The sequence below is a fragment of the Lepidochelys kempii genome, chromosome 1, assembly GCF_965140285.1.
Source record: "Lepidochelys kempii isolate rLepKem1 chromosome 1, rLepKem1.hap1, whole genome shotgun sequence".
In the NCBI taxonomy this organism is placed as follows: Eukaryota; Metazoa; Chordata; order Testudines; family Cheloniidae; genus Lepidochelys; species Lepidochelys kempii.
This window is the reverse complement of record NC_136380.1, coordinates 21,450,630-21,474,841: the sequence shown is the minus strand read 5'-3', so window position 1 is coordinate 21,474,841 and position 24,212 is coordinate 21,450,630. Positions and strand designations below refer to the sequence as shown.

Below are 24,212 nucleotides of genomic sequence, written 5' to 3'. Positions count from 1 at the left end.
CTCTCTCACTCACTCGTTTTCACCAGGCTGGCTCAGGGGGTTGAGTTCTGGCTGAGGGTGTGAGGGCTCCGGCTGAGGGTGCAGGCTCTGGGGTGGGGCCAGGGATGAGGGTTTGGGGTGAAGGAGGGGACTCCAGGCTGGGGGGTGGAGCCGAGGGGTTCGCAATATGGTAGGGGGCTCTGGATTGAGGCAGGGGGTTGGGGTGTGGGAGGGGTATGGGCTCTGGGCTGGGGGTGTGGGTTCCAGGGTGGGGCCAGAAATGGGGGGTTCAGGGTGCTAGAGGGGACTCCGGGCTGGAGGTTGGGATGTGAGGGGGGGAAGTGTGGGGCCAAGGATGAGGGGTTTGGAGTGCAGGAGGGAGCTCTGGGCTGGGGCTCAGGGGTTTGGATTGCGGAAGGATGCTCTGGGCTGAGGCAGGGGATTGAGGTGCAGGGGGGTGTGAGGGCTCTGGCTCGGGGTGCGGGCTCTGGGGCTAGGGATGAGGGGCTTGGGGTGCAGGAGAAGGCTTTGTGCTGGGATCGAGGTGTTTGGAGGACCTTCAACAACTGTACATGGCGATAGTAATTTCTATATAATTGATAGAGGTGTTGTGAGGATTAATTAATGTTTGTACATTGCTTTAAACATGTAAAGCTCAGTATAAGTATTATTGATATATTTTATTATTAAAATCAGTCTTTTCTTTTGCAAGTATGTAATACTGGGTTCTGTGTTTGCCTGGCTGTCCATTGTAAATATCCTGTTTAATAGGAAGTCTCTGAATTTCGGGGGGAAAAAACTTCTTAGTTTTCTTTAGCAACTCCCTCCAACTCTGGGTTGTATTATGGCTCAGAGGCAATGGAGCAGTGGAGAGAGGGAAGGAGTTAGCAGCTGGCTGTGAGTATGGTGGAGTCTGGAGGAATTATGCCTGCTTCTAAGAGCAGCAGTTGCTGCATCCAGTCCCATACTAAAGATGTAGGGTCCAATTCATTATTGCCCTGTACCTTGACCAATGCAAAATGGGTATAAAATGCTACCATTCTAATTGGTAGCATTTTACAACCAGTTTGCATTCACATGGCACTAATGTAAATAAGGTGCAGGGCAACGGTGAATCAAGTCCCCAGTGTGTGCACACCCAAGCATTGTCTTTCAGATAAACTGGGCCTCCAGTTCAGGTAAACTGGGCCTCTGCTTCAAGGAGTGTGCAGCATGGGAGGGCCCCTTGGTGTTCAGTGCTTTCTGCAAGGGTAACTCCTCTGGGAGCAGAAGGGGTTCACTGCATGCTTTTGCCCCCCACTGCACCCAGGCAGGGGCATTTTTCATGGAAATTCCATAGTCAGTGTGGACAAATTAGATCCCCAGGTTTTTCCTTGCTAAATGAGATCAGGAGGGGAGGTTCTCCACTGCACAGTTCCACTTGAAAGAACTTTGGAAACTTTCTTTATTGCTTCTTCACGTGTTTGTTCAACTGGTAATTTTAATATACCTTGTGCTCCATTAGCAAGGTAATTCAGTCACTGAGAGGAAGGATGGTCCAGTGGGTATAGTGCTAGCCTGGATACAGTTACCTGGTCTGCCACAGGCTTTGTGTGTGCCCTTTGGCAAGTCAGTCTCTCTGTGCCCCAGTTCCCCATGTACAAAATAGAGATGACAGTACCTTGGTGTTATGAGTGGTGAATATATTAAAGATAGTGAAGTGCTCAGATGCTACAGTAATGGGGTTATATACACGCTTAAGATAGATAGGTCATGTGACCATGATTCTAAGAACATGTCCTGGATTTATTAATCTTAACATTCATTTGCATTTACCAATTGTAATGCAGCTACAATAGAGGTTTGTTTGTTTTTTCCATCATCAGAGTACGCTCGATTTGAAGCAAAAATCCATGATCTACGCGAGCAGATGATGAACCACAGCATGAGTTCTGGGTCTGGCTCCCTGAGAACCAATCAGAAGCGGTCACTCTACGTCAGGTAGGCACAGAGTGGTTTTTCTGATGATCAGTGTGAGCAGCCTCTCTACCATGTGGTTTGGAGAGCTGAGGAATATAACTGAGATATGTATCATGATCTGAGTTTACATGGTTAAAAATGTATCATGCAGTGAAATTAATATAATTTCTTGATGCACCTATATTACTAATGCTATCATTCCAAGGCTATTTTTAAAGAGCAGTAGAAAGAGTTGTAGCAATTTTTTAAGATGAAAACTTTCACCATTTGATAACCCACACAATATCTGAAAAAACAGATGAGCTTTTCTGCATACTAAAGGCCTCAGGTCAAATTCAATTGGACTGGGCACCATTCAAACTGCCCCTGCCACAAGGAGCTTATGGCCTAAGAGGCAGGAGGAAACCAGATGACAACAATTATATAGGATGTACCCAATTCTTAGCTAGGCAATACTAGTGATCACCGCTTTACCTTTGCCATAGTCATCCTATTTCAGTAGCCATTATTGACCAGAGGACTGGGATTTACACCTCTGACCCTAGCAAGTTTTGCTGTCAGTCCCTCATTTTGGCAATGGAAAGTGTACTGCTAAAGATAAGCATGTGGGGCTTACTGCCAAATATTTTAATAGGACTCCTACTTTTTTAGGCCTTCCACTTCTAAACTCTTTCCTCATGCTGAGCATACCATTTGAAATTCTTGACAATCGCAAAGTACAGGAAAGCAATATGTCAACCTCCAGGCAGTGACAATTAGTCATGACGGGGAGCTAATTCAGGTGGTAACATTGCAGAGATCCAATTAAGGCTAAATCCTAGATTTTGTTGTTATGCCTTCAGCATGAGCGGAGAGGGCAGCAAAGAAGGAATTTAAGCAAGAGGGAAATACTTAAAGTAGGCAATTGGTGGTCTTATTGCAGTTCCCAGTGACAGAACCCCAAAAGGCACTAATTGGCACTTCAGTAGAGAGGTCAAGGACTGAATGGGGATTGAGATGGAACTTCTCTCATATCCCCAGAGGTTGATCTGTCCTGACCAGGATGGAAGTGTCTTGAATAGGCAACAGGTTTAAAACAAACAAAATGAAGTATTTCTTCACACAGAGCACAGTCAGCCTGTAGAACTCATTGCCAGAGCATGTTCTGAAGGCCAAGACTATAATAGGATTCAAAAAAGAACTAGATAAGTTCATAGAGGATAGGTCCATCAATGGCTATTAGCCAGGATGAGCAGGAATGGTGTTCCTAACCTCTGTTTGCCAGAAGCTGAGAATGGGAGACAGGGGATGGATCCCTTGATGATTACCTACTCCATTCTTTCCCTCTGGGGCATGTGGCATTGGCCACTATTGGAAGACAGGATACTGGGCTAGATGGACCTTTCATCTGACCCAGTATGGCTGTTCTTATGTCAAGAGTACAGGTCTAGCTGCACCTCTGACCCATCTCTGGTCTTTCTCTTAATACACAACCACTGGTGTCAGGACTCCTGCATTAACTTGTCCTTTCAGTGAAATCATGTGATTCTCCAACTCTTAGACCAGGCCCTGGTCTACAGAACCCTGTGTATCTACTGTACTTACCAGTGGGTCCAACTGTGTTTGGTACTTGCAGTTCTTCCCTATGGGAGTCTGTGACCAGTGGGAAATATAGTGACCAGACAGCCTTCTTAAAACCATAGTATTGTTTAATCTGAACAATTGGAATAAATCTTAACAAAAGAGAAAAAGGACTTTAAAACAATACATAGTCTATGGCATATCTATTCTACCTAATGGCTTACCATCCCCCTGAAGCCTAGAAAAGCCTAACTACTTCAAACATGCTAGCAAGTGTCTTTGTGTGTCAGTCTGTTCCCCAACAGAAATTGTCTCTCAAACAAACACTCCTGCCCTAGAGAGACATGCACCTTTTATCCAGCCAGAAGTTCTTTGTCGTCTTAGTTTCCTGAATTTGGCCTGCTTTCCAAAAGCAGGATGTCAAGCCAGTCTCCCTAAAGTCATTGTCCATTCCATTATCTTGTGACAACCCTCAATTGTTTGTTTGTCTTACCTTGAATTATTGTTTTGAATTCCTGTTTGTTTCCCAACATCCCTGTTGATTAAACCCAATACACCCAACAGTAAAATTCCCAATATAGTATCCAGAGATTATTACAGAATAGCCCCATGTCTGCCACAGGAGACACCTTGGTGGGTCAAATGTGGGGACATTTTTAATGTGATTACCAGTACAGCACTTGTTCTGTAAATAGAGGACTTAATTCTGCTCACAATCCAGCACCTTTCATAAGCATCAACTTAATACACATGTTCTTTAAAAATCAAAACTTTTCTTTAAATACAGGTAGAATACTTCTACCTGGAAAGAGATTCAGAAGCCCAAGGTCCCCACTGGCAGCACTTGCAGTGTAACTGACTCCATAGCCTCTGAGTAAACTTGTTCAAAAGCACCTAAGTGCCATTTTCAAATAGATTTAGGCACTTAGGAGCCTAAGGGTATGTCTACACTATGAAATTAGGTTGAATTTGTAGAAGTCAGTTTTTTAGAAATCGGTTTTATATATTCAAGTGTGTGTGTCCCCACAGAAAATGCTCTAAGTACATTAAGTGCATTAACTCGGCGGAGTGCTTCCACAGTACCGAGGCAAGTGTCGACTTCCGGAGCGTTGCACTGTGGGTAGCTATCCCACAGTTCCCGCAGTCTCCGCTGCCCATTGGAATTCTGGGTTGAGATCCCAATGCCTGATGGGGCTAAAACATTGTCGCGGGTGGTTCTGGGTACACATCGTCAGGCCCCCCTTCCCTCCCTCCCTCCGTGAAAGAAAGGGCAGACAATGGTTTTGCGCCTTTTTTCCTGAGTTACTCATGCAGACGCCATACCACGGCAAGCATGGAGCCCGCTCAGCTCACCGTCACCATATGTCTCCTGGGTGCTGGCAGATGTGGTACTGCATTGCTACACAGCAGCAGCAACCCATTGCCTTATGGCAGCAGATGGTACAGTAGGACTGGTAGCCGTCATCGTCATGTCCGAGGTGCTCCTGGTCGCCTCTGTGAGGTCGATCAGGAGCGCCTGGGCAGACATGGGCGCAGGGACTAAATTTGGAGTGTCTTGATCAGGTCATTCTCTTTAGTCCTGCAGTCAGTCCTATTGAACCATCTTATGGTGAGCAGGCAGGCAATACATATTGCTAGCAGTCCTCTTGTACCATCTTCTGCCGAGCAGCCATGAGATGTGGATGGCATGCAGTCCTTCTGCACCATCTGCTGCCAGCCAAAGATGTAAAAGATAGATGGAGTGTATCAAAACAAGAAATAAACCAGATTTGTTTTGTACTCATTTGCAACCCCCCACCCCCTGTCTAGGGGACTCATTCCTCTAGGTCACACTGCAGTCACTCACAGAGAAGGTGCAGCGAGGTAAATCTAGCCATGTATCAATCAGAGGCCAGACCAACCTGCTTGTTCCAATAAGAACAATAACTTAGGTGCACCATTTCTTATTGGAACCCTCCGTGAAGTCCTGTCTGAAATACTCCTTGATGTAAAGCCACCCCCTTTGTTGATTTTAATTCCCTGTAAGCCAACCCTGTAAGCCATGTCGTCAGTTGCCCCTCCCTGCGTCAGAGCAACGGCAGACAATCGTGCATCTGAGTTGAGAGTGCTGTCCAGAGCAGTCACAATGGAGCACTCTGGGATAGCTCCCGGAGGCCAATACTGTCAAATTGTGTCCACAGTACCCCAAATTCGACCCGGCAAGGCCGATTTAAGCGCTAATCCACTTGTCAGGGGTGGAGTAAGGAAATCGATTTTAAGAGCCCTTTAAGTCGAAATAAAGGGCTTCATCGTGTGGACGGGTGCAGGTTTACATCGATTTAATGCTGCTAAATTCAACCTAAAGTCCTAGTGTAGACCAGGGCTAAGTCTTATTGAAAGTCAATGTGACTTAGGCTACTGATGGCAGATTTTCAAAGAAATTTAGGCACCTAAAGGCATCCTGGGATTTTCAGTGGTCCCTAAGCAGGTGAATCAATGGGAGGTAGTCACCTAATCTGCTTAAATGCTTTGAAAATCTGGCTAGGCACCTATCTGCATCTTTAGGTGTCTTTTAAAATCTGAGCCTAAGTGCATAGATCACTTTTGAAAATGGAACATAGGCTCCTAAGTTATTTAGGCCCTTTTGAAAATATTACCCTCTGTCTTAATACGCAGCTGTTGAAATAAGATCTGTTGTTTTTAAAATCACAATTGGAAACAAATAGTTTATAATTTTGTAAAATGGAGTTTGATTAAACAAAAATCTCCAGTCGTCATCATGGTGAACTCACAGTAGCCCAATACTCTTCTGATGTCTTTTAGCCATATATCTAAATATCACTTCCCATACCACAAATACAGATCTGTTCTTTTATTTCAGAACTGAGCAGAAAAGCCTCAACCATAAAACCTCAAGAAGCTCCGTTCATTTTTAGTTGCATAAACTCATGCAGTCAAAGCCAAGAAAGCTGGCTGTGTTCAGCTCTACTAAAAGTGTACTTGATAAGCACTAAAAGAAAAGGAGGACTTGTGGCACCTTAGAGACTAACCAATTTATTTGAGCATAAGCTTTTGTGAGCTACAGCTCACTTCATCGGCTGCATAAAGTGGAAAATACAGTGAGGAGATTTATATACACACAGACCATGAAAAAATGGCTGTATTTTACATATTATTGTTGTTTGTTTGGAATGTGGTAGAACCTGCAGGCCACAGTCAGGGGCACGACCTCCATTGTGCTAGGCACTGTTGATTCAAATATATGGTCGTTACTAAGGTAGTTTGTGTCTTTATCAGGTGCTGAGGCAGTGGGGTGGGGGTGAAGAATGACATGGCAAGCATGCATGTTCTCTGAGATTTCGATTTGTTGGGGACATTAAGGGACCTTTGTGAGACATTGAGGGACCTTTGTGAGAAGTCTGCAGTGTAAAAGAATACTGTAATAATGTTCTTGAAATTCAGGCCAAGTGCGTTTTAGATGATCATTTTGGTAAGCATCTGTGCAGTGTGGGAAAGGACAAGATGCTGCTAATTATCCTAAAAATGTCTATGTAGCAATTCCCAGTTATGATGGAAAGTTAATTATTCCCTTTTTCTTCATTTAAGATGTTGCAGTTTTGCTGTTCTGCGTTGAATACAAGCTTGTGTGTGAGTGTGTATTTTCAGCTTGAAATGTTTTCGCATTGGAGTTTTAATTGGAATAAATTTCATTGGTTTAGACAGTGCGTGGGTACATAAAGTAATTACGTTGTAGATAAAATTACACTGGGAAAACCAGAAGAGAGGAAAACAAGTTTCTCTTAAATTGAGAATTATTAAAAAATAAATACAACTAGTGCACCAGCAGCAGCTGGATAGGAAGTGTGGCTCTTCTGCCCTTCTTGTAGAAAACTCTGAGAGGAAAGGTAAAGTCTGTGGCCGAAGCCATGTAGAGTTTCCAGCAGATCATTCCAATTGGCATTGAGTTTGCTACTTTCATCATGGAATGGGCAGTGGGTTCAAACCCTAAAACTTGCAGATCCTCCACCCCCATCCCCCCACTCCCTCCCCCCCCCCCCCCGGCACACACACAAGACTTGGGGGAACCACGGGATGCTGGGGTCTCCATACCAATTCTGGAGACTCCCTGCCTACCATTGTCTCTGGAAGCATGGCTCCATCTGGCTCCTTCACCTTCTGCTACCCCTAAAAATGACTTCAGGAGGGGTTCTTTAGTGCAGAGGGAGGCGTGAAAAGCTAATACAGCCTCAGGCTCTGTGAAGGTTTGTGTGGATTCCCCACAGAATCCTATTTGGCCCCACCCTCTCTGAAGATCCTCTGTCTTATGAAGGTAGCTGATCCTCTCCTCATGCAGACAGGGGAATTAGACATGCTGATGCTTGGCACAGTCCAACCCCCTAAATAATTGGAACACATTTAGTCATTAATATTAAATGAAGTGTAAAGAATATACAATATGAAGATAATGGGTCATAGGTGCTAGAACTGCATTTCTCCCAGCAGTTTAAGACTAAAGTGTAGTCTTAAAAACTGTATATACTAAGAATAAACCAAGAGAGAGAGATTTACATAAGGAATTGTGTAACCCTTTGAATTCCTATGTTTATTTTTGGTGGTATGTATTCTTTTCCTGCTCTTTATCTTAGTCATTTTAAAGAGCCACTGCTGCTTCATCGAAAACATTCCTCTTCAACTGTATTTCTGACTATAAATCATATGTTCTGTGTTTCTCTTTATCTGTTCTCTTTAGTAGTGGCTTTATATAAAAATACTGTCATTGTTTCTTAAGAATTGATCTGTTACTGCTGCCCCTGAAGCACTAATCCCTTGTTTGAGATATTATCAGAATGTCCACAGCAACCAACTGCAGGGCCACAAAGAGTATAATAAGACTCTAGGTGAGGATTGAAAAATAGAAGATGATTTACTCTTACTTTGTCATGTAAATCGCTTCAGTGAGAAAGAACAAGGGAAAGAAAAACAGAAAATATGATGCCTGTGGAGGAACTGATGTGTAATGGGCTAAATAGTGGTTATTTATAGCTCTTTTATTGCCTGGCTAAGGTTAATGGATTTGTTTTGGATCAATTTGCTTTAATTAGAGTGCTGAGACAAGGTTCTGCCTTTCACCGTTTTTATTTCTTAGCAATTCAATTGCTAGCTCACAAACTCTTTCATAGGAGGGTAGATCAATAAAGCTAAGCATTGTGCTATATACAGATGACTTTTTAGTATTGACTACGCTCTTGTCTTTTGAACTCAGAGGTTAAAACACTTGCTCTTGCAAAATCATGTACATTGGTTTAAAACAGCTGCGCTGTCCACTCCCCGTTCTCCAGAGTCACTCATGGGCTGTAGAATATGGCAACCTTTTGGAGGACTAAAATATTTAGGAAGTGAAGTTCCTTGGTTGAAAGGAAGCCAGCCAGTGGAATTTTAGTGTTAATGGTCAAGCATTGGAGGGATCTGCTAGTATAGACATGAAGAAACTATGCCATTAAATTAATAGATGCTCCCAAATTGTGTATGTATACTAAAGTAGATCAGTGCAAGATTTTCAGGACATATAGGTGGGCATGTCAGAACTATACATCTCACTGCAGCCAGTTGAAAACTAGGTGTCAGAGGGAGCATATCATGCCAAAGAACCTGCCTTCATAGAATTGTCTCTCTGATTTCTAGATGAAAAGGGTTCAGGTAAGTTTAGAATACACAACTACAGTACTTTCCAATTCTTATATATTACAAATTGAACCTCTGCAGAAAGGTCTGTAACTAAATATTCTTCTTCAAGTGCTTGTTCACGTCCATTCCACATTAGATGTGCGCGCGCCGCGTGCATAAGCGTCAGAAACTTTCTCCCTTAGCGGCTGCCAGCAGGCCCCCTGGGGGGCGCCACTGCGCCGTGCATATATTCCCCTGCCGGCCCGACCCCCTCCAGTTCCTTCTTACCATCTGTGGCGGCTTTGGAACAACCTCTCTCTCTCTCTCTCTCTCGTAGAAGAGCAGTCCCTTAGCCTTTAGAGTAGCTGTTATCAGTTAGTTTATATACAGATTGTGATCACTTAAGTCATTAGGTGCTTGGAGGCCTCCAGCACCTGCCCCAGGCTGCGGGGCATGCCACAGGCCCACGGCTTCGAGGCTTGCACCACATGCCGCAAACCTATGCCAGTTAGTGACCCCCACGACTCGTGTCTACATTGCCTGGGGGATGGACATCAAACTGAAAGGTGTAGGATTTGCAAGGCGTTCAAGCCAAGGACAAGGAAAGAAAGAGACTTTCGCCTAAAGCAATTGTTGATGGAGGCCACATTGCAGCTGCCGGGCCCAGAGTGCCCGACGCCGGCTCAGGCTTCCTCGGTGCGTAGTGCCCCGGAGCCGTCGAGAGACCCGGCACCGGCTAAGCACCATAAACTGTCGGCCCCAGAGCGCCAGGCTAGGCCCCAGCACCGCTCTTCCTCCCCGGTGTGGCCTAAAGGAAGGCGTGGTCGTTCCCCGCACAGGAGGCTGGTGCCTCCCAAGGCCCCGAGCGCCGACAAGAGCGGGAAGGCCATGGTACCGGCGTTGACACGGGCGGTCCCGGCAGCACAAGCCCGACCGAGCCCAGACCTAAGTGAGCTCAGTGCAGACAATGGGCTCGAGGGCATAACAGATCAGCCCTCCACGCCTGGCACCATTGAGGCTGCAAAGGACCTCATCGAGCTGTCAGCAGTGAGCCCTCTCCCGTAAGGGGAGAACCCTCTGGCGCCCATGCCTCGGGTGCCGTTGAGGGGTAAGCCGGCAGTGGTGTGCCTCTCGAGGACACCGTCCCAGCACCGCTCCCGGAGTTGGTCCCGGTTGAGCTCCAACTCTGCAGACTCGCACTTGCCAGCAGCCTAGAAGGAGGTTGCGGCACCGGCAGCGGGTCGACGCAAAGAAGCACCAGAAAGGGCACGCCGCTCTCTGGCACCGCCCAGAGACCGGCACCGGGAGGAGTTGAGACAGCCCTCTCCAGAGGTCTCCCGCAGACGGTCCCGATCCCAGTCCCGGGGATACCGGTACCGCTCCCGGTCTCACTCAGCCAGGAGCCGATCGTTCTCCCGCCGGCGCAGATCATTGGTACCGCCAGGGCCTTCGTGATCGGTGTCGCCGCAGTCCGGCACCGGCTCCGGCCGCTATAGCTACCCGCACCAGGGCCCGGATAGCAGGGACCCTCAAGGGAGCTGGCAACCTCAATGGGGGCCACCAGGCCATTGGCCCTTCTGGACCCCCTGGGCCTATCAGGAATGCCAAGGGGCCCAGTCCAGGTTACTCGGTGCAGCAGTCCCAGTCCCCGCACTGACCCCAGACGGTGCCGGAAGCAACAATATCCAGGCCTCCAGCATCCCCCCAGCATAGACGAGAGAGTCCAGCACCGAACCGAGTGCCATCCCATGGACACCTGCCCCGGCCTGAGCCGGAGGCCCCTACCACGGGAGATGGGGAGCAGGAGGACCAACCAGAGGGGGTTGAGCAGCAGCTAACTCCTCATCTTCCCCCGATGAGGCGGTGGCGGGTACAGAGGTGTCCGGCTCTCCACCGATAGACCATAGAGCCCACCAGGAACTGTTGCGCAGTCACCCAAAATTTGGGGTTGCAGGCCGAGGAGACGGTTGAGCAGGAGGACCCCATGGTGGACATTTTCAGCCCCGAAGGTCCATCCAGAATACCGTTCCCGCTCATTGAGACAATCCAGTCTAACTATAAGACTATATGGCAGACCCCGGCCTCCAGCACTCCAATGGCTAAAGGAGTGGAGCGTAAATACTTTGCCCCATCTAAGGGCTATGAGTTCCTGTTCTGCCACCCAAGTCCATGCTCCCTAGTGGTTTCGGCGGTAAACAAAAGGGAGCGCCATGGGCAGCAGGCCCTGGCCCCTAAGGCCAAGGAGGCGAAACACCTGGACCTTTTCGTTAGAAAGATGTACTCATCTGGGGGCCTTCAGCTGAGGATTGCTAACCAGCAGGCCATCCTCAACAGGCACAATTTTAACTCCTGGGTGGCGGTGGGGAAGTTGAAGGACAATCTTCCACAAGGTTCCCAATAGGAGTTCACGGCCCTGGTGGACGAGGGCAAGGCAGTAGCCAAGACCTCTCTCCAGGCCTCCCTGGGTTCAGCAGACGCAGCGGCTAGAACAATCGCGTCAGGGATGGTCTTGAGGCACTCAGCTTGGCTCCAGGAGTCAGGCCTGCCCCCAGAGGTCCAGAATACACTCCAGGACCTCCCCTTCAAAGGGTCCAGGCTCTTCTCGGACCAGACAGACGCAAGGCCACATAGCCTCAAGGACTCACAAGCTATGCTCAAGTCGCTGGGTATGCACACTCCGGCGACTCAGAGGAAGACCTTTAAGCTGCAGCCTCCCCCTCAATGCCAGTACCAGCCTCGCCACAGGCATGAGCCTTACCGCAGGCGAGGCAGGGATAACAGGCGACGGCGCAATAACAATAATAATAATGCTCCGGGCCAGAACCAAGGCCAGCACAAACCCCAGCCGGGCACTAAGCCAGGGTTTTTGAAGGTGCACTCGAGGACAGCATATCAGGCCAATCACCGGATCTGTCCCTTTATTTTCTGAATCACCTGTCCCGTTTCTCCCATGCGTGGTCTACCATTACATCAGACCGTTGGGTCTTAGGCACGGTGCGGAATGGGTACTCACTGCAGTTCGCCTCCCACCCCGCTTCCCCGTCCCTCTTCAGGGGCGCCTCTCGCAAGCATCTCCTAGAGAAGGAATTCCGCTCGCTGCTAGAGGCGGGGGCGGTAGAGGCAGTGCCACACGGCCTAAGGGGAAAGGGGTTCTACTCCCAGTACTTCCTCATCCCCAAGACCAAAGGGGGCCTTCGCCCCATCTTAGACCTGGTCAAAGTTCCTGGTCAAAGCCTGGTTCCGCATGGTCTCTCTGGGCACCATCATCCCTTCCCTGGATCCAGGGGACTGGTACGCTGCCCTCGACATGAAGGACGCGTACTTTCATATTGCCATTTTCCCAGCACATCGGCGGTTCCTACGCTTCACCGTGGGCCGAGAACATTATCAGTTTGCGGTTCTCCTGTTCGGCCTAGCCGCGGCCCCAAGGGTGTTCACGAAGTGCATGGCGGTGGTGGTGGCCTTCTTACGGAGGCAGAGAATCCAGGTGTACCTCAACGACTGGCTCCCGGTGGACCGATCCGAGACGGAGATGCGGGGCCATGTGGAGGTGGCCCTGAGATTGTTCCGCAAACTGCGGCTCCTGGTGAACGTCCCCAAGTCCACGCTCGTACCCACATAGAGAGTGGAATTCATGGGGCGGTCTTGGACGTGGTGCAAACCCGGGCAAGCCTTCCGGTATCCCGATTCCAGGCTATCCAACAAGCAGTGGCCTCCCTGCGGCAGCTTCCAATGACAACAGCCAGGTGCTGCCTGCAGCTGCTGGGCCACATGGCAGCATGCACGCACATGGTCAGGCATGCCGGACTGAGACTCAGGGCTCTGCAGGTGTGGCTTGCTCGGGTGTACCTCCCAAGCAGGGTCCCCCTGGACTTGGTAGTGACAGCCCCAAGGGACGTGCTGGACTCCCTGCTGTGATAGGAGTCCCAGCCTGTGGTTTGTGAAGGCATCCCCTTTGCTGCCCCACTTCCGGACCTGACGCTTGTGACAGACGCGTCAGAGCACGGATGGGGGGCTCACCTGGGGGACCTCTTGATGCAGGGGTTGTGGTCCGAGGCAGAGCGGTCGCTCCTTATCAACGTGAAGGAGCTCAGGGCAGTTTGTCTCGCCTGCCAGACCTTTCACGCCACTCTGAGTGGTCACAGCGTGACAGTTCTGACGGACAACACTACTGCCATGTTTTATACAAAAAGCAGGGCAGGGCTTGTTCCTCGCCACTCTGTCGCGAGGCTCTTCTCCTCTGGGACCTTTGCATAGCCCATGCAATTCACCTTGAGGCGTCTTATCTCCCGGGGGTGCGGAACGAGCTGGCAGACTCCCTCAGCAGGTCATACCGCATGCATGAGTGGATGCTCAGGGCGGATGTCATGCTTTTGTTCTTCTGCAGGTGGGGATTTCCCCGGGTAGATCTGTTTGCCACCAGGGCCAACACCCAGTGCCCGCAGTTCTGCTTCTTCCAGGGCTCACTCGCGGATGCGTTCGCGATTCCGTGGAGAGGGGACTTGATGTATGCCTTCCCCCCGCTTCCCTTGGTGCACAAGGTCCTGCTCAAGCTGCGCAGGGACAGGGCGGCAGTGATCCCCATCGCCCCAGCCTGGGCCCGCCAACACTGGTACACATCACTCCTAGAGCTGTCGGTGGAGGCCCCAGTAGTCCTGCCCCTACACTAGGACCTCATTACACAGGACGGTGGGCAGCTTCTCCACCCCGACCTGCAGTTGCTGCATCTGACGGCTTGGAGGCTCTGTGGCTAAACACCCTGGAGAGCCAGTGCTCCCTTCCTGTGCAGCAGATTCTGCTTGGCAGTAGAAAGCCCTCTACCAGGGCAGCCTATATGGCCAAGTGGAAAAGGTTCTCGTGTTGGTGTGAACCCCGACAGGTGCGACCGGGCCAGGCCCCGGTGCAGGCCATTCTGGAGTACCTCCTGCACCTCAAGCAGCAAGGGCTAGCCCCATCCTCGCTCAGAGTGCACCTGGCGGCCATCTCCGCCTTCCACCCCGGGGGCTCGGTGTTTTCCCACCCAATGGTGGGACGGTTCCTTAAGGGGTTGGAGAGGGTGTTCCCGTACTCCCACCCCCAGTCCCTCCATGGAACCTTAACCTGGTCCTTTCTAAGCTCATGGGACCCCCTTTCAAGTCCCTCACTACCTGTTCTCTCCTCCACCTTTCCTGGAAGGTGGCATTTCTGGTTGCTGTTACCTCGGCCAGAAGGGTGTCCAAACTGAGGGCCCTCACCTCTGAGCCAATGTACGCAGTATTTCACAAGGACAAGGTGCAGCTCCGGCCGCACCCCAAGTTCCTCCCTAAGGTGGTCTCCCAATTCCATCTGGGCCAGGACATTTGTCTGCCACTGTTCTTCCCGAAACCCCATATGGACCCAAGTCACCGCAGCTTGCACACCCTGGATGTGCGTCGAGCGCTGGCATTCTATTTGGAGTGCACCAAGCCCTTTTGCAAATCCACGAAGCTGTTTGTGGCTGTAGCCGAGAGGTTAAAAGGCCTCCCAGTGTCAGCACAGCGGATTTCGTCTTGGATTACAAGCTGCATCCAGGCGTGCTATGAGCTCGCAGGTGTTCCGGCCCTGGCGGTCACGGTCGACCAGGGCGCAGGCAACTTCCACGGCGTTCATGTCACAGGTCCCGATCCAGGAGTTCTGTAAAGCAGCCACCTGGTCCTTGGTGCACACCTTCACGACTCACTATGCGGTGAACCAGCAGGCCAGAGAGAACGCGGCAGTTGGCAGTATGCTCCTCCGAGCAGTTGTTCCATGACTTCTACCCTCCTCCAGAGGTAAGCTTGTAATTCACCTAATGTGGAATGGACATGAACAAGCACTCGAAGAAGAAAAAACGGTTACTTACTTCCTTGTAAGTGTTGTTCTTCGAGATGTGTTGTTCACGTCCATTCCACCACCCACCCTCCTACTCCTGTGTCAGAGTCGCCGGCAAGAAGGAACTGCAGGGGGTCAGGCCGGCAGGGATATATATGCACGGCGCAGTGGCGCCAGTCGGGCGGCCTGCTGGCCCGATAGGAGCCGCTAAGGGAAAAAGTTTCGGATGCTTGTGCACGTGGCGCGCGCACACCTAATGTGGAGTGGACGTGAACAACACATCTCAAAGAACAACATTTTCAAGAAAGTAAGTAACTGTTTTTTATTACTGTGGGGGAGTTAACCCAGAGTCCATCTGGCTGTTTAGAACCCTGGCTTAAGTAATGGCTCAAGACATTTATGGAGACTTAGCCTAGGTCTACGCTGCATTTTTGTCAGTAAAACTTTTTGCTGGTCAGGGGTGTAAAAAACACAAAAGTTTTAATGACGAAAAGCACCGGTGTGGAAAGTGCTTTGTCAGTGGGAAACGCTCTCCCACCAACAAAGCTACCAGCCCTCATTGGGGGTGGTTTTATTTTGCCAGCAGGAGAGCTCTTTCCTGCGGGCAAAGAGTGGCTACACTGCGTACCTGACAGCGATACGGCTGAAGTGGCACAGACGTGCTGCTGTAAGATACGCAGTGTAGACATAGCCTCAGATCCTTTCATCTCTAGCTCAGTGCTTTAAATCTGCCCAGGATCAGTTGTGACCAAAAGTCATTGCCTCTCAAAGAGATTGGTGTCTTTTGTAAAGTGTTTAGATTGGCGTGTTGCAGTCCAGATTGTTTTTTCCATAACTAAACTGACTCCCTTACATCACAAGTACGAGCTCAATCACCACAGTTCAAATGGCCATGGAGCCTCAACCTCTGTCAGCCCTAAACATGGTCCTCCAGGTCAGGGCTGGGGCCCCTTGATGGGCAACGCAAGGTAGCTTGCCCTGCTATTGCCCATGCTATACCAGTTCCAAAGATACTGTACAGTAAAGAGAGTACCTCAGGCACCTCAATCCAGGGAGCATTAAATTCAATAAAAATGTTTATAAAAAGGAAATTAGATTTATTTTTGTTTTCATTTTGTTGTATTTGGTGTAAGGCACTTCCAAAGCTTTGACAGATATCAAACAGAGTATTTTAAATTACTGTAAGCCTCTATGTTTTATAGACTATTATAACTCTGGACATCACACATGGTTCCATATCAGATTATTATTTTACTGTGCCTGCCTGTGCCTATATGAACCTGAGCTTAATGCTTAGTGGACTGCTAGAAGGTGGTGATGAGATTAGTATAAGAATCTATACAGAATAGCTATAGCTGTAAAATCGTATAAAATTATAAGAAGTCTTTAAAAGAGAGAAGTTTAAGAATTGTTCATGAGGTGTCTTCAGTCTTTCAAATCTGCATGCTCCCAGGCAATGTGATCTGGACAAATGAGCAGGGGGATGAGAATCAGGGAGTCCTGAGTTTTAACCTTGGCTTTGCCACCAAGGCACTGGATGACTTTCAGCAAATCTCTTCAATCCTCTGCCTCAGCTTCCCAATTTCTACAGTCATGGGGATAATATTGTTTCCTTACTTCAGAGGATTGTGAGGGATAATTAACTAATGTTAGTATGGCTCTTTGAACGCTAAAAGCATTATAAATGTGTTTAGATGATTGTGTTTGCTAATTTATTTATTGAGCCACAAAGGGTAGAACATGAACATTTGCTGTAGTAATTTATCAGGATTCTGTACAGCTCAAAGGAGATATGCCTTTAGAGGCCATCAAGGGCTAGGAGCATTCTACTGTGTGCTCTGATTTCCAGAACAATGAATCTGCCACTTGGTACTAGAGGCAGTACATGCACTTACTTAACTCCTTAAAAATAGACTTGATGCCGTAGATGTACTAGCACCGGGGGAAAGCTCTGTTCTGAAAAGAGTCACAGGATTTTGGCTCAGGGACTGCGGTGAGTTACAGCTGAAGAGTTCAGTCTCCAAAGTTCATGAGGATTGCAAGCAGCTTCCAGTTGGTTACATTTATAGAATGTCTGTTATATTCACCATTTTATCCTACTTTTTTTCTGGAGGCTAAACACTCCCATTGGCTTTAGTAAGCATTGGATTAGGTTTGAAAGATTGAATTCTCCTCTGAACACCCTAAATGTGAAAAATGAACATGTAAAGAAAGAAGAAGTTTCCCACTGCAAGAGAGAATCAGTGAACTTAACTAGACATGCTCGGGGGTAGGGGGGGGAGTTATGAAGGGGAATGGCAATTTAAAAATATTAAAAACTTCAAATACAGAAGCTGTAATAGCCTGGTCTTTATGTCCATAGAAATTATGGAGAGACTCAACACTGCAGTCTATGGCATGATCTGCATATCTTAATCCACTAATTAGCAGAACAAACCTTCAGAAGTGTGGCGCATCCTTTCCTCTCTGCACATTTCTCTTCAGACATGCAGACAAACCATAAAGAAGCCGTAAAGGCAGCCAGTGCTGCGTCTGCCGTTTCTATTTCAGTAACAAAGTGTTTTGCATTTTAGGTTTGCTTGTTTTGCAGATCAATACATTTCTCACATTCTTGTCGCTTGCCCCCCATAGTTGCTTCAAAATTCATTTGGCGTTCTCGGGAATAAAATCAAGAGCTATTGGTACATACACTCGGGTAGCTTGTTGTTCCAGACTGGATGGTTTTATAGTCCCATCCACAGGGCCAAATCTGAAATTACTTCCAAAACTTTATTACAGAATTATAGCTTTGGGAGCGGAGTTCTATGAGTGAGTGGAGTTCTATGAGTGAACTTGGCACCTAAATATTATTATTTTATTTTGATAATCACCAGAGCTTACATAGCCCTGATTGCACACTGCAATGGCAAGATAGAAACCACTACAGCTCTCTCTTTATATCGAAACATAAATGGTATTAAGTAGGATTTTTCATAATGTTTGGTAATTTACCTTTGATGAATCTCAAGCAATTCCAAGTTCTAAATTATAGCACAGATTGAAAAAGGGTGTTGCAAAGAATATCTCTAAATGGAACAATATAGAGAGAGTGCTTTTAGTAAAGCATTTGTTAATATGTTTAGAAATTGTCAGATGTGTGTATGCCTAACCTGCACATGCAAAATGGGCAAAACTGAGCTTGCAAGTGCATATTAGAGTTGGGGAATTGCAAACTGTGTAGGCAAGTTACCCATTTTGCAAATTCCACTTAAGCATGCATTTTTGAATATTCTACCGCTAATGTTCAGCTATTGTTCTATTAATACAAGGCGTGGTCCAGCTCCCATTGAAATCAAAGGAAGGCTTTTCATAACCAGGTAAAAATCCAAAACTGTACTTTTCTGAGGCAGAAATAAAGCACAAATAAAGATCCCTCTACAAAATGTCTCTTTTTTTAAAGCAGGGCAAGATGGTCTCTTTTCAGGTCCTTATCCCTTACTCCTTTTTTGTATATCAGCTCAGTCCTCTGGCTTATGGAACTTCAGCAGCATCTGCTTCCTGACACCCTAACACTTCCCAATTTGGTTCCATACTCCTGAAAAGGAAAACAGGGTTTGGGATGTTTACCAGGGTTTGGGATGTTTACAGGGTTACCCAAGTAGTATGCCTGAGGGCCTGTTGGGACCCAAATGGGTAGTATATCCTATACATAGATAATTTTATTATTTTGGAGCTCAGCATGGAGCTAAAACCTTGAAAAAAGTATCCAGTTTACAGAACAATCCAAGACACTCTTGTCATAAATATAAAGGGAAGGGTCACCACCTTTCTGTATACAGTGCTATAAAATCCCTCCTGGCCAGAGGCAACATCCTGTTACCTGTAAAGGTTAAGAAGATCAGGTAACCTGGCTGGCACCTGACCCAAAGGACCAATAAGGGAACAAGATACTTTCAAATCTTGGGGAAGGAGGGGAGGCTTTTGTTTGTGCACTTCATTTACATGTTTGTTCTCTCTTGGGACTGAGAGAGGCCAGACAGAAATCCATCTTCTCCAACCCATCCTAATCGAAGTCTCCAATATTGCAACCAGTATAGGTAAGCCAGGCAAGACGGATTAGTTTATCTTTTGTTTTATGTGAATTTTCCCTGTGTTAAGAGGGAGGTTTATTCCTGTTTTCTGTAACTTTAAGGTTTTGCCTAGAGAGGGATCCTCTGTGTTTTGAATCTGAATACCCTGTAAAGTATTTTCCATCCTGATTTTACAGAGGTGATTCTTTTACCTTTTCTTTAATTAAAATTCTTATTTTAAGAACCTGATTGATTTTTCATTGTTCTTAAGATCCAAGGGTTTGGTCTGTGTTCACCTGTACAAATTGGTGAGGATTCTTATCAAGCCTTCCCCAGGAAAGGGGGTGTAGGGCTTGGGCGGGGGGGGGGATATTTTGGGGAAGACGTCTCCAAGTGGTCTCTTTCCCTGTTCTTTGTTTAAAACGCTTGGTGGTGGCAGCATACTGTTCAAGGCCAAGGCAAAGTTTGTACCTTGGGGAAGTTTTTAACCTAAGCTGGTAAGAATAACTTTAGGGGGTCTTTCATGCAGTTCCCCACATCTGTATCCTAGAGTTCAGAGTGGGGAAGGAACTCTGACAACTCTAAATGGGGTAGGCCAATCAGACCAATTCATATGTAGGAACATAGATGAAAGGTTATCTCTGGGGTTCAAAGGTCATATGATTATTTTGTTAGCATGTTTTGAAACCTATTTTACTCATCATTTTTGGTAAAGGGGGTAGTTATTAGAGGATAGGAGAAACTGATTTTTAGAGTTGCTGAGTACCCATGGTTCTAATTGGTGCCACAGGTGATCAGTGCCACTGAAAATCAGGCCCATAAGTTTTCCTTAATTAAGGTCCCAATAATGGAGTGTGTATGCTGCGGCTGACTAGCCATTCTCTATGTCAAAGACAAGCGTGAGAACTGTTAATCTAGAGACATTCACGTCTCAGTGACTCTTAGGTTGAGACTTTAAAATCTGTTTGTGTTCTGGTGTGAAATGAACTAAAATGTGATATGCTGAAAGTACAGTGGTGTGCCTGATATATATTCTGGGTGTATGAAACTTGATATACCTGATATATGGTCAGGTGGGGCTATTAGCTGCCTAATGACCTGGCTAAAGATTTCTCTAACACTGTGCTTATTATCTCAGCATATTTTCCTGCTGTATTAATATTTAAATAGTTAATAGTTTTTAAAAGATAAAGTTGGTTTTTACAGATATTATTACTATTCCCTTTGGGGAGGAAAAAGCAGGTAATGGACAGCAAAGATTGAAAGTATAACCACAAAAAAGTGTCTGCATTCTCATCTCAGATTCTGACACCAACCTGAACACGCTACCTCTTATATTTACATTACAGTTGAGGCAGGACATTGCTGTCAGGGGCAGAAGAACCAATTCAGCCAAACTGAGCAAAAGGTGAAGCTTTCGTGCATCTTTATGAGGTTCAGAATGTCATTTAACTCCTCCCCTACTGTCTGATGCTGGGAATCTCAACCCACTGCTGATGCTCTGGCTCCTTTCTGAGACTTCCCTAATAATGGCCCCCTAGAATGGACAATGTGCCTATCAAAGACCTAAATTTGTTGAGCAACCAGGTTTTCCAGGCACACAGCAACACATCCAGCTCAGCTACCTGCTGCTGGGGAATGGGCTACACAGATATTTCTCTTTGTGGGAGATGGTGCAGTCTTTACCCAAACGACCCTTGCGGGGTGTGTGGGTGATGGGTCCATTTTCATCATTTTTATTTGGGCCTTCAAAGCAGTTTTTCAGGTCCCCTCCGCAAATGTAACCAACTCCTGTCCACTGATTTGAATGCGGGTGGCCTGAAGATTTTGGGTAGGATTAGTGAGATGATTTTGTGGAACTGCACCAAAACTCACCCATTTTCTTTTTTAAAAAAGGGGGTAATCTTTGCCACCCCAAAGATCCTGCTACACAAGAGGTGGAGCCTACTGCTATGCTGGAGTCTGTGCATATTGCCATTATTTTAAAAAGCATTTCAAGGGATGATTCTCCAGTTGGTGAATTGGAGCTCGTTATGGGTCTGATACTACAAGATGCTGAACACTTCCTGTTAGATGTTGAACACACACAATAACAATGGCACTCGGCACCTGGCAAGATAGGACCCTATGGAATAAACTATAGCTTACAGTAGTTTCGTTGTTGTACAGGATGACAAGCTCTGATTTAAATTCTTTATTGTACAATATATACAGTTGATTAATCATTTAAAAGATGCATTTTCCCATTGCATCTCAGTTCCCTATTCAGGTTATTTTTATAGAAGTCCATTTCTCTACCTTGCCAGTGGATCTCTTAAGTATAACCTGCATCTAATTTTGTGCTAAATTACTGGATGTGCAGTGAAATCATAAACTAAATACTGAATTACTAATGCCTGCTGGAACAGATTCTCTTTTAGCAAATATGGTAGAAATAAGTGGCATAGTGACACTTCTGGCCATTTTCCTTGTTCTGTCCCATAAGATAATTAAACAACGTCCTAGAACAGGTAATAGACTTAAGCATGTGCTAAGGAAGCAGTGCACCTTTTATTTTCATAGGAGATGCTTTAATAGCTTTTCAATATACATATATTCTGTTTCCCAGATCCCTAGTAGGACTGCCAGTTTCATAGAGCAGTGCCTCACTCAGAGAGGAAGCGTCAACTAGAATACAGTAGTTTCCTAAAGCAGAAAACAATGATGAAAAGACTTTGTCTTGTTTAAGAATATGGGAATATGATTCTTGGAAGATTTAAATAATCAAAACAGCCACTATTTCAGATGGCCAGATTTTTTAATACAGATTCAGAACATGATCAATTAAGGCAGGAAAAAGTGACAACAAGGTAGATTGTCTGGAGCTTAAAATGGCTGAAAGTGAATCAGCAAAATATGCATTTAGGGCTTTTCTGTTCTGTTTGAAAATATAATGTAGTCTCTGACAAATAGCTCTTATGTTTCCATGTCAACAGCTAAAAAAGGACATCGGTTAGTTTATTGCTCAGTGAGGTGCTGGGACAGTACAAGCCAAGCTAGAACATGGATATATACAAGGAAACCAATGGAAGTTAAATGCCCCCATAAATTTAGTCAAGGTGGGGGGTATACTGCAGCAAAGTACAGTACATTTGTGTACAGTACAAGCAAATAACAAATCTCAGGGTTGCTAAGTCAGTGGTCAAGTGAGAAACAAAAATAATAATGCTTAGCATCTATTAAAGTGCCTCTCATCTGAGGATCTCAAATAAGTGGATCCCAGAGGCATGGTAGAGCTGACCACCCTCTAAACTAAGTGCATAGATCATAAAGTCAAGATGAGTATTGTCGTGATGGAAGGTGACACAGGAGGAGAAGAGTGAGAATTTCCTTGTGAAGGGACTTTCCAAGAAAGATAAATGAGGAGAATCTTTCCTTCACAGTGAGGAGAACCATCTGTGGAAAAGGGGACCCAGTTGTGTTAAGTGAGTAGGCCATGGTGATCAGTGGGCTCGACCATATCATCTTGTTATGCCTATCATCAGAAATATAGATGGCTGAGCGTACTGTACAGTGAGTGTGAGAAGAATACAAGTACATTGCCTACCAGAAATTAAGGTCCATACAGAGTCCAAAAGCAGCTACAACTTAAGATTTGCTGCTATCTCACTGTCTTACCAGAGAACGAAGACCTTCAGTGGAAGATCTGGGACCACACTGGCTTGGGACCACTACCTAGCCCTAGTACCATTCATCCGAATGGGTTTCTTGCAGCTAGTTTCATGGACTGCTGTGGGTGTCCTGCAGCTGTTTTATCCAGGATCTTCACGTCCAGGATAATGTGGGTGCTGTGCAGTCAGTCTGCCTAGGACTGCAGGAGGCATGCCAAGGGCCGGACTGTAAGTTTGGTTCTGAATCAATTTAAGTGAGGGGTTGATCAGACCTAGTAGGTTGCTGGACAGAAGTCCTAACACTGGTGCTGTTGCTCTGTTTCTGTGCATCTCCCATGCAGTGGTGCTGAAACAGTTTTTAGAGTGGGACTGCAGAACTGTGCCCCTCCTTACCCCTGTCCATGCTCCTCAGCGTCCCCTAGAGCTGGGGATGGGAGCAGGGCTGTGGCTCCAAGAGGAGAGGATGCAGTCAGGGGCAAAGCAGCCAAGGCTTGCACCACAGCTGGGGGCAGGGGTGGAACCCCAGGTCAGGGCCAGGAGTGGAGCCCCTGGGCGCGGGGCTGGCGGCTGGGACCCCGATTTGGCAGCAGATCCCTGGGGAATGGGGCTGGTGGCTAGGACCCTGGGCAAAACCTGGGGGTGCAGCAGCACCCAAACACCCTAGCTCCTGCACCTATGAGTTCCTGGGAAGGTGGGACTTAATTCTGCCTACATGGGCCCCTCCTGATGAGTACTGGATAGGAGCACTGTGAGGTTAAAAAAAAACACCTGTGTATGTGTGTGCATATGTTTATCTATATGTATATTTGCCTTTCAGCTCTCTGTATCAGCTGTTTTATCTCCCATGAAGCTGCTTCTTATAGCTCAGACTTCTCTCACAAGCATTTAATTTATTTGTTTTATCTATAAATACAGAAGATCAGAAATTGCAACTAGACCTAGTTAGGTAAAGTTAGTGTCAAAATGTCACTTAGTAAGTGAGAATCAAACAATGAAACTAATCCGCCCACTTTCATGAATCTGGTGTTTTTTAAGTCCATTCTGTTGCTATTTGAGACATTCCCACTCCTCCACCCCAGACATTACACAACTCCAATTATAGATACACCTGCTAGTTGCTATTACAGTACAGGATGTGTATTGCTACGCATCCATTGCTGACGCGCAAGGTAATTTCATGTTGCTAACTTTGCTGCAGTATAAACACCCATTTTTTCATGTTCTGTGTGTATATAAATCTCCTCACTGTATTTTCCACTGAATGCCTCTGATCAAGTGAGCTGTAGCTCACGAAAGCTTATGCTCAAATAAATTAGTTAGTCTCTAAGGTGCCACAAGTACTCCTTTTCTTTTTGCAAATACAGACTAATATGGCTGCTTCTCTGAAATCTGATTCCTGACATGGTAGGTAGAAGCCAGGAAGATCTGATTTCCAGTTTCTGAAACTTGCAGTCCCAGAAGTACTATTTTCAGGATGAAGTATTTCTGACATAAGGCTACAGTACCATTTGGGAGGGAAGCAGTTACTTGGGGATGCCAGCAG

The 24,212-nt window shown here is 46.7% G+C and overlaps 1 protein-coding gene across 14 annotated transcripts in view; it reads left to right on the top strand.

The window, feature by feature from the left end:
- The window catches only part of DLG2 (discs large MAGUK scaffold protein 2), a 1,468,504-nt gene that overhangs the window by 1,339,423 nt on the left and 104,869 nt on the right, over positions 1–24,212 (top strand). For 13 of the 14 annotated variants that reach the window (XM_073336088.2, XM_073336097.2, XM_073336081.2 and 10 more), the window contains one exon: positions 1,845–1,959. In XM_073336088.2, the coding sequence (XP_073192189.1) occupies positions 1,845–1,959 (115 nt within the window). Of the gene's footprint in view, positions 1–1,844; positions 1,960–7,083; positions 7,126–24,212 lie in introns of all 14 variants that reach the window. The other variant, XM_073336213.2, reaches the window with a different exon arrangement.